The sequence below is a fragment of the Zingiber officinale genome, chromosome 2B, assembly GCF_018446385.1.
Source record: "Zingiber officinale cultivar Zhangliang chromosome 2B, Zo_v1.1, whole genome shotgun sequence".
Classification (NCBI taxonomy): domain Eukaryota; kingdom Viridiplantae; phylum Streptophyta; class Magnoliopsida; order Zingiberales; family Zingiberaceae; genus Zingiber; species Zingiber officinale.
The window spans coordinates 87,805,893-87,816,998 of NC_055989.1; the positions used below are offsets into that span (position 1 = coordinate 87,805,893).

Here is an 11,106-nt window from a genome sequence, read left to right on the forward strand (position 1 = left end):
CAATGAATAAAATAAAAGTTGAGTCATCACCTCAAAAGTTCAAATGTAATCAATTGTTATAGGCTGTCAAAAGACCCACATTCCTGTCTTAGGTAACTGATACTTCCCACGATAAATAAATGGATCATAAGCTGGTTATAAAAGTCACAATAGAAAGAATGGCACGTAGCAACTCACTAGCAAAATCTATATGATCTGCAATATATATATATATATATATGCAGAAACGAAAAGCAAGCATCTAGCTGGATGCAGCAGGCTTTGCAAGTGACGTCCTGATGGCTTCAGCATAGGTCTTGTGCTGGTAAGTCAATGTGGAATCCAGCAAGTCCCATAGAGATGTTTTCGGGTTCCAACCTACAAGTGAATCGTTCATATAATAAAGTTTCCGCTTCAAAACTTCGAAAATCAAATGGGTGGTAATAAGTGTATACCAAGCTGTTTATTAATAATTGTCATGTCCGGAATTCTTTTATCACTATCATCGTATCCTTCGCCATAGAACTCTCTCGAGCTAACATCAATTGTAGGCACCTCCAAAGGAGGCTCCCCTGATACTTTTGCGTAAACCTGGGGATCAAACAATGCCAACATAATTTGAAAACCTTTTGAGTTTTAGCAAAAATTAAAGCAGTGAATCGCGTGATAACAAACCTGGGTCATGATCTCAGCAAGTTGTTTTACAGTGGCTTCATTGTTAGGATTTCCCACGTTAAAGATGTGGCCGTTAGCTCGAGCAGGATTTTCCTGTGAGAGACCAGAATGGTTTTGCTTGTCTCTTTGTGAAAATATAACAAGCATAAAGAAGAAACGGAAAGACTGCATACTATCATCAGCAGAACTGCTTCAATTGCATCCTTGATGTACACAAATGTTCGTTGAGATTGACCGCCATCAACAAGTTTCAAAGGCTCACGGCGCAGCAGATTCTGCACAAGCAAAAGCTAGCTAGGTTCCATAATACATGCAAAATAGTACATCAATTTTTTTCATTCGGCATAGCAAAGCATATCACACACATTACTGAAGCATGCAAGAACCCTGGGAACACCCTCACTAGGACCATCAATCCCAGGAATGAAGTCCATCCTCGGTCCAATCCAATTGAAAGGTCTCACAATGGTGAACTCAAGACCATTTTCTGCACCCTCAGCTGTAGATGATCCAGATAAAGTGTAAGGAGAAAAAAGACAGCCACTGAGCCATAGTAAATTAGCAAGAAAACCTACCGTAAATCAACCTCTCAATAAGCTGCTTTGCACAAGCATAAGACCACCTCTGTTTCTCAATTGAACCAAAAATACAGGGGGAGGCATCTTCCTTGAGCACAAAAAACTCAGGTTCCTATTCAGTAATTTTTCATTAGTGGAACTGTATAGCAAAGAAGAAAGATACAACAGAAATAACATATGCATCATGGCCAAATTCCGCTCTACGCGATAATAACCATCTTGGACAAGAAAGGACCATGCCGTGATCACTCATTCCCCTTCTATCCCATAGGTAATAGTGCCAACCTTTAACCTTTTCTTACTCATCTAAAAAATTGGCCTATCACATCATACTTAAATAGATTTATTTTCCTGAGGGTTTATGGATCACAAAGTGCCTATCATGATAACAATACTAAAAGATGACATTCCAAAAATAGCTTAGGATTTCTTTAGTACCTCAACATAGAAATACTTTGACAAAATACATGAGATGATCTAACAAAGGAAATTGACTACAGGAGTCACACAACTAAATCAACTTATTTATTGATTATCAAGCCAATAAATAACTAATTCCTACTAAACATTAGTTGTATAAAATATGACATATATTGATGTAATATAAAAAAATAATAAGTAGAACTTCAAAAAGCTAAGAAACAAAGAAAAATCTAACTTGACACAACATTTTCAATTAGATATAAACATGCTAACGGTAACAGAGCTCGACTATGATACACATGCTAACAAGAAAAGCATCCAATTATTATGCATTTGTAATGATATATGTAAGTCTCCATCTACCCTACAATATATCAAATGAATCAACACAAGAAATCCATATAAAATAAATCATTTCTATCACATTATATCAAATTAATTAACCCAATCAAACTATACAAAAGCAATTTGTCTCTTTTGCATATTAAATCAAAAAAATGCATCTAAGCAATTGATATAAAAAAAACATGAATGAGCATGAACAATATCATACAGTTTGACACAGCCACAAAAGATTAACACCAAAAACAGAATGCTATTGCAGAAAGATACACAAATATGGATCTTTTCTAGGAGAGAAGTTATCAAATAGATTATTATCATAATAATCATAAAATAAAATATTATCATAACGATCATAAATTTCTCGCTAATGCACTCCTTACTCTCTTCCCAATTAACATATCAATTTATTAGAGGAAGATTAGTGGCTGAATAGATAAAATATATTTTTACTTCATTGAATTGGACCCTAGCAATTTTGCATTAACTCACTAACATGCTATAGTCTTGACTATTTTGGAGATTGGCTCATGTGCTGCTACCATATATTGGATTGTAGAGATAGGATAGGATGCAGTTTTTCCTTGTGTAGCATGTGCAATGGCATAAAGTATCTTTGAGTAATGTTATAATTTATAAATAATATTGACCTAAGCTGACCTCAAGTTCAACTGAGCTAAAAAATTATGTTCAAGCTTCCATAATACAAGCATGTCCTAGCCTAGAGAGCCACACTTTCACTCACAAGTAATCTCAAATTCAAGTCAGTATAGGAAAAAAACTATTTCGAGTGAATTAAACATGCAATTAATTTCCACCACATATATAGGTCTAGATTTTAGGCACCAATTTTAATAAATTTCTATGTTCTAATAATATTTGTAGATAAAATCATGCTTACAGCAAACTTTCTTATCGGAAATTTAGCTTACAAGTGTGTGTCAATGTTCATGAGCTAAACTTTCTTGAATAGCCAACAAGTTCTGCTATTGTTCATGAACATGTGACAAGTTTAGCTCATGAACACATGAACACGAACAAGTCAAAGTTAAACTTAATGATGCCCACATTTGCATAAACTGAGCAACAAAGGTATTGAAGATAGTTCACTAAATATCTCCAATGGAGGAAAGTGCTCTATTATAAACTTAGTCTGTGCTAATTCATGGATGTCTGACTTGTTTCAATAAATTATCTAGGAACTTGTATTAATGAAACTAAAAACTGTGATGCCTAACTTCAAATAGAATAGGAAGTCAACCTGACCCACTTAAGTCCTTAAGACCAGGAAAAACTCAAATTGGAGGTTGTCATTGACAAAGAAATTAAGCCAATCCTGGCATAAAAAAAGACCAAAACATGATGACTGAAAATAATATTTTCAACAAATTTACAGTTGAAAATTTCTTTATTTTGGCAGCTGGCAGACAATAAATCTCAAGGTCTTGGGATTTTGAAGTTTCACAACTTAAAAATCCCTTTAATTAGTAATCAATCGGAGTTCAAGTTCAAGACCTCCCATCCTGAAATACACAGTTTTAGAAGAACCTCAACTGCATGCATGGCCATAAGTCCATAACACAACCTGAATAGTAAACATGGGTCATCTCTAAACCAAATCTAGAAATGTAAATGATACCTTTCTAAGAGGATGGTCCTTGGGCAGGAAGCTTCCTATCGTTTTCCCATAAACTTCACAAGTCGAGAAGTGAATGAGACGCTTGCTATTTTCTGAGCAATACCTGACCTGCAAAACTAAATTTTGTCACAATAAAGCACACAAATACCAAAGAAGAATACACAGAAAATCCAACTGGAAACGAACAAGCGCAGGGATCTCAGAACTCACAACTGGGAGAGCATCAATGAAATTGCTGTAGATGGTGTCAAGTGGACGGGTGTTATAGTCCGCAGGAGTGCAGATTGCCGCCAGATTAATCGTCTGTAATGAGAACAGAATTTGTTCAACAACTACATTAGGATGACTTGCGATGATGACGAAATAAAGACTCACTCAAACCATTAGATCAAAGGAAAAGACGCTGAAAAGCAAAGATGAGGTCGAAAAAAAGAGAGAAATGCAGCAGCAGCACCGCACATAATCACATTGAAAAAAGCAAACGCAAGAAGAGATCCGGAATCAGATCTATTCCACGGGGCAAGAGAACTAACTAAATCCGACATCTTGATGAGCCCCTCCAGTCTGGAATCGTGCTTGATATTGAGGCGGTGGAACTGGATCCGGCCGCGCGACGCCTCCTGCCCCTCCTCCGGGTCGAGTAGGTGCTTGATCTTGTCGCAGTAGACGTCCACTGCCAACACCGTGTGGGGCGTCTCGGCCATCAGCTTCTCGCACAGGTGGGAGCCTATGAATCCCCCGGCCCCAATCATGCAGATCGTCATCGGCTCGATCGGATTCCCGTCAAGATCCAGCCTCGCAACCGATGCCATAGCTGATATGCTCAAAATTCCTCTCTCTACCTGCGAGATCTGCCAAAACGACAGAACAAAATTGAAGAAAAAGAAGAAGCAGCAGAAGAAGAAGAAATGCGGAGGGAGTAGCGAACCTCTCGGTGGCGTCGATTCACTGCCTGCCGACGCGTTGCAGCGGAGGAGAGAGAGAGCGCATATGCCTCGGGATGAATAGGTGTGGACGATTTAAATACCCACGAGTCTCGAGCGGTGATTTAGCGAGTGATTGCGTCGATGTGCCACAGCGGCAGTAAGCGCGCGGTCATCTATCGCCAAGCCGTCCGCCCTGTGTTCATCAATCCATGTGTAAATTTTATATTATATTTAGAATATATTTTTCCCAAAGAAAAAAAAGTTACCATTTATAGTTGAAATAATATAAGGATGATAATTAAAAAAAGGGCCATATTTAGGGAAGGGCAGGTTTTTAGTTGTTTTTTTTATCCTACCAATAATAGAAAGAGAGATATTAAGAAGTTGGGTTCCAAAAATAAAACCCCGCTTCTAAATTTTTAGTGACACGAAGAGAAAGTAAAAAAAAAAAAAAACTCAAAATAAACTTGTAAAAGCTCCGTTGGTGTCTCGGTGATGCCCTTAGGCATCTATAGTGGTGAAATTTCTTCATGAGTTTTTTCATTGTTATATTTATACTACGTTAGAAGTAAAAAATATCATATATTTTTTATTATCATAAAATTTCTAAATAATTTCTTCATACATCCCACACTTTCCATTATATATATTACTCTTACCTTTCTATTCTACCTTATATATAATTAAATTTTAATAAAATTTAAATTCATAAATTATTAATTTAAAATAAAATTAACAATGAACTTTCCCTATTTTTAAAAATATTTTAATATTTTTATTTTTTAAATCAAAAATAAAAATATTTAATAAAATAAAAAAAACGAAGAAGTGACTCCGTGGTTCATGAAGTCGCTTCCTTGTAATTAACGAACTAGCGCCCTCCACTATGGGAGGGAACTCCTTCAATCGAGCCATGTCATAGTGGGAGCTCTGGATGCTCTTATAATCTTTGCTATGCGAACAGTCTCATGTGATATATAGGAAAAATAAATCATAATGGACTTTGGTGAGGTTGTCCATAATATGCATGTTATTTGATGTGGCGAAAAAGGGGGGCCCACCCGACATGGGTCAACTGTCGAAGTGGAAGTCAAAGTCAAGGTGGTCAGCGTTAGAGTGTCAAAAGGCTCGCCTACGACGACCGAGCAAAGGACCTTGTAATGGCCAGTCGAGGTAATCAGTGTTTGATTGGTAAGAGACTTGTCCGAGCTGACCATCCGTCCAACTCGAGATAATACGGTAAGACAGCCAGACGCTCAGTGCAGAACGACAGGACGCTGAGGAGACCGAAGAGCTTGTCCGATCGGGAGGGATAAGCTACTACGTCCAGTCACTGCAAGGAAGAGCAACTGAGGCCGATAGAGCGGAGGAGTCCCAGCCGAGCGGCTATCTCGCTCGGCCAAGTAGTGAGACCATTGTTATATCTCTCGATATCCTTGTGGAGATAGTGTCGCTGACACGAGACATGATCGACAAGCGGATCGTACGGTGGAAGCTTCTACTATCTTGTCAGAGATATGCATGTCCTATTAAGATATGGTGTCAAAGGTATTTTCCTGACATGTCCTTTCATAGGACACATTGGAGAACGTGTCTATGCCTTGAGGAGTATGCACATCGCCCACCAGGGCTCTATATAAAAGGGGGTTCAAACACTAGTGGAGGTACGCGTGATTCACTGTTTGTGCTTGCGTTATTGTTGCTCCGCTTTCCTCTATAGTTCCGGTGACTGACTTGAGTTAGGGCTGTAAACAAGCCGAGCCGAGCCGAGCCGAGCTTTGGGGTGTTCAAGCTTGTTTGATAAGATAACCGAGCCGAGCCGAGCTTAAAATGAACCAAACTTTTGAAATGAGTGTTCAAGCTTGGCTTGGTTTATTTTTTATGAGCTTGAGCTTGTTTGAAGCTTGGCTTGAGCTTAGTTCGTTTAGATGTTATCAAGCTCTCAATTCAAGCTTGACTTGAGCTTGGTTCGAGCTTGGCTTGAGCTTGGTTTGAGCTTAGTTTGAGCTTGGTTCGTTTAGATGTTATCAAGCTCTCAATTCAAGCTTATTTGATTGTTTGAAACTTTTAATTGTTTGATTGATTATTAATATTGATAATTTAAATTTATTTATTTATTTATTTATTTTATTATTTATTTATCATATTGAAAAGAGTTTTATTAATAAATATGGTTCGTAAACATTGTTCACGAACGTTGTTCACGAACATTAACAAGCTGAACACATATGTGTTCAAGCTTGTTTGTTTAGCTTAACGAGATGTTCAAACTTGTTTGTTTAATTAATCTTATGTATATTGAACGAACATAAATAAGCTCTTACCAAGCCGAACACCAAGCTTGTTCACGAACGCTTGGTTCATTTACAACCCTAACTTGAGTGTCGGAGGGCCAACGTCGAGGACCCCTTCCCTGGCTCGGACTGACGTTGTTTGTTTTGTAGAGCAGGATGCGATCTACAACCAGTCGGCGCAGCAACCACATCCCCAACTTTCCACCTCCCCGTTTTCAAACAGGATCATTTTGGCGTCGTTTGTGGGAATGTAGCCTGCATCCAAAATGAGAAGATGGAGGATGTTGGACGACTCATCACGGCGACGTTGACAAAGGAGGAGCTTGATATGCTTATATAAGCCATAACGACAAGGATAGTGGAGTAACAACTACAACAAGCGTTGGTTGAGTGATAAGCGCATGAGCCCGCAACATCAGCGGTAGGGTATCAAGCGGGATATGGAGATCGAATGGAGCATGTATCAGTTCGGAGACAAAACAAGAAGCTGACCGACACATATAGGGAGGCACCCAATGCGTCGATCCCCTTTCATCGAGCGATGTTCTTAATTCCATCAAAGGAACGGGGCCGAGCGGACAAAGACCGGGGGTCTTCCTCAGATGACGCACCTATTTGGGACGCGCGAAAAGGGAAGGCACTAAGGGAAGATGATTCGCTCGAGTGGATCAATCAACAATTCTTGTAGGGGATTTTGGACGACCCTTTACTAGAGGCACTACACCCCGTTGGCAATCAGGGAATACAACGGAACTATCGATCTAGACGACCACTTGGCTAAGTTTGATAACACGACCACACTTCATCAGTACACCGACGGGGTGATGTGTCGGGTCTTCCTTACCACCCCCTCTGCATCAGAACAACATTGATTCAAGATATTACCGAACAGATCAATCCACAACTTCAAGGATTTCCAAGTGATATTTCTACACCACTTTGCCAGTAGTCGCCGCCACCAGAAGATAGCATTAATTTGTTCTCCTTGAAGCAAAGGCCCAGGGAGACATCGAGGGCCTACATCCAACGTTTCAACCAGGTGGCCATGAATATTCCCTCGATCTCTGTAGAAGTATTGGTGAACGCCTTCGCCCAAGGTCTCACCGAAGGAGAGTTCTTTCGGTCACTCATTCAGAAGCCACCAAGGGACTTCAACTATCTGCTCAGGAGGGCCACGGAATACATAAACATGGAGGAAGCCCAAGCGGCCACAAGAAAGGAGGTGCCTGCCGAGCCCACAACAGTGCTTGAGCAGCGACCATTAAGTAGTCATCAACCCCCAAAAGGGCCCCAATTGGAAGGAGCCCAGCAACACCAGGAGCCCAGAAGACATGTCGTATAACATATAACTGCTGGTTGGCCAAAGGCTGCAAAAGGCAAGGCATGGACGTCACTATTCTACTCCTTCCATCAATCGACGACACACAACATGCGTGACTGCTATGATTTGACTCCGATTGCAAGCCACCCGACTCCACGAGGATATCATTATCGGTCACCATCACCCGATCGACATTATAGGTGTCGATCAACTGGCCAGAAGGAGGAAGAAAGAGGAGTGTCTGAGCGACACCATCATCAACCCCAACAAGGAACAACACGAGTCATGCCTGAGCTTCCGCTGAGCGGAATAGATCCTTGGCTCGGGAGGGAAAAAAAATAGGAGCAATGCCACTTGGGGAGAAATTGGAATGATTGCTAGTGGGCCGATCGGCGGTGATTCCAACCGAGCGAGGAAATTGCACGCTTGGCGACTAGAGATCCATGCTGTGGGGTACATCAAGGAGAAGGCCGAAGGACTTAAAATAAGCTTCGGCCCCCGAGACTTAGAGGGAGTGGAGATCCCTCACGATGCCACCCTGGTCATCCGAGCGGTAATCACTAATTATAGTATTCATCCAACCTTTGTGATATAGGGAGCTCGGCGAATATTATATTTAAGAAGGCGTTCGACCAGCTGCAAATCGACCAGAGCGAGTTGCAGCCAATGACAACCCCACTTTATGGCTTCACAGGCAATGAAGTGTTGCCGATCGGCCAAACATGGCTGGCCATTTAGCTCGGAGAGGAGCCGCTCAAGAGGACCAAGACCATGAACTTCATTGTGGTGGACACACCGTCTGCCTACTACATCATACTAGGCCGACCGACCCTCAACTAGTTCCGAGCAGTGGTGTTAATCTTCTGCTAGAAGATTAAGTTTCCGATAGACAACGAGGTGGGCGAAGTCAAAGTCAGTTGACCTCTCGATGATGTTATGTCGAGATGGTCAAGTCTGAAGCAAGGGATGCTCAAAAGAACCCGCGCTTGGAGGTAAATGCTATCAGGGAGGAACCTCCTTTGTTGGTCTATGAAGAAAGGGAGGAGGTTCAGATCCACCTCAGCTGATCGGAGGCAACTACTTTTATCGTTGTTGACCTGGAAAGCAAGAAGAAGACAGAGTTGATTGCCTGCCTTGGGCGAAACCATGATGTGTTCACCTGGTCGACACACGAGCTCCCGGGCATCTCGCCGAGTGTGGCTCAACATGAGGTCCAAGTTCGACCGGACACTCGGCTTGTGAAGCAGAAGAAGAGGGACTTCAACGCGGAGCAAAACCAGATCATCCTAGCGGAGATAGAAAAGTTACTAGAGGTCGGCCACATCCGTGAAGTCTAATTCCTGAGCTGGCTGGCCAATGTCGTGCTGATCTCTAAGTCTGGCAACAAGTGGCAGGTCTGCATCGACTTCTGCGATCTGAATAAGGTGTGCTCAAGGGATTTCTATCCATTGCCCAGGATAGATCAGATAGTGAACTCTATGGGGGGCTGCGAGCTAATATGTATGTTCGACGCGTACCAACGATACCACCAAGTGCCGCTCACTAGAGAGGATAAAGAGAATGTCAGCTTCATAACAGCCGACGAAACCTATTGCTACAATGTCATGCTGTTTGGATTGATCATTGAAGAATGTCAGCGCCACCTACCAGAGGCTAATGAACAAGGTATTTCGACGGCAGATTGGCCGCAATATAGAGGTATATTTCGATTACATATTAATAAAATCTGTAATGCCCGAAAATTCTCAAAATAATTATTAGAAATATCCTAGTATTTTTCTGGAATTTTAGGATATTTTTACAGAATTTTTAGAGTAGCAGAAGTAGCAAAAATAAATAGAATCGTAGAATAGCCTACGCAGGAATTGAACTCGAGGCCTATTGGGTCCTATGACTTAAGGTGAACTCTAGTAACCAGGAGAACCTAGCAGGGCCGTGCTGAAAAGAAAGGGAATCAGTTATATTTAAGTTAGAGTTGGGTGAATTAATTCCTTAATATAAACAGGGAATCAAGTGAAGAGTTATTTTATTTTAACGTAACTCTCTCCTCCCTCACCCTAGTCACGCCGCCCTCTCTCTTCCTCCCTCACCTCTCGGCGCCAACCACAAGCAAACCTAGGGTTCCACCCCTAGGGACATAAGGGCTCTTTCCGGCGACGACTCTGGCACGAGGACGCTTCTCTCCACGAGAAGAACGGGTAGACGCAAGAGAATCGTCGAGAAGATCGTCTCCACCGGAAAACTAGCGACTAGATTCGTAAGAAAACTAGCGCATGAGGTAAGAAACCCCTCACCTGCAGTATAAGTAGTTCTCGTGTGATTGCATGCTCAGTTAGTAATATATGGATTTGTGGCACGTAGGGTGTGCAACAGCGCACGCCAAGTGCTCGATAGTATGTTCAGTACAATTAAAATGCGACTTAGGCATTTTAATAGTTTAGCTAAATGCGATAGAAGCATTTATTTAGTATATGCAGTTTTACTACAGCTTATATGGGACTACGGTCCAATGGGTGGGCTCCCACAGTCGCCTCTAGGTTCAGACAACCTAGTTCTAGGTTTAGACAACCTAGTAAGATCAAGACAAGCATTATTAGCTTATGTTCAGTATTTTACTTTTAGCAATGGCACTATACTGGATCAGATATCCATTGGGTTGGGCTCCCACAGTCGTCCCTAGGTTTAGATAACCTAGTAAACCCTACTAAATTCGGGACTTGCAAACCCGGGTCTAGTTAGAGATGCGCGTATAGCAAGTACAGTTGTCGGGCCCAAACAGCAGCATGATTATTATTTTAACCTATTTATGAAAATAGTTTTCAAAACTTCACAAATAGTTATGTGAATTCAGTACAGCTTTAGCATTAGTTTAGAATTAGCTCAGCTCAGTTTTTGTATCAGTTTAGTTTCCTATTGATACAATATGATA

General features: G+C 41.2%; 1 protein-coding gene across 1 annotated transcript; it reads right to left on the bottom strand.

The window, feature by feature from the left end:
- Positions 1-3: 3 nt before the first annotated feature.
- LOC122046217 (UDP-D-apiose/UDP-D-xylose synthase 2-like) lies at positions 4-4,732 on the bottom strand. Its single transcript, XM_042606797.1, has 10 exons — positions 4,565-4,732; positions 4,170-4,487; positions 3,847-3,939; positions 3,637-3,744; positions 1,230-1,344; positions 1,020-1,153; positions 828-929; positions 655-747; positions 435-570; positions 4-357 (listed from the first exon to the last, which is right to left on the bottom strand). The coding sequence occupies exons 2-10, from the start codon at positions 4,446-4,448 to the stop codon at positions 242-244; spliced, it is 1,176 nt and encodes a 391-aa protein (XP_042462731.1). The 5' UTR covers positions 4,449-4,487; positions 4,565-4,732; the 3' UTR covers positions 4-241.
- Between the last annotated feature and the right edge of the window lie 6,374 nt (positions 4,733-11,106).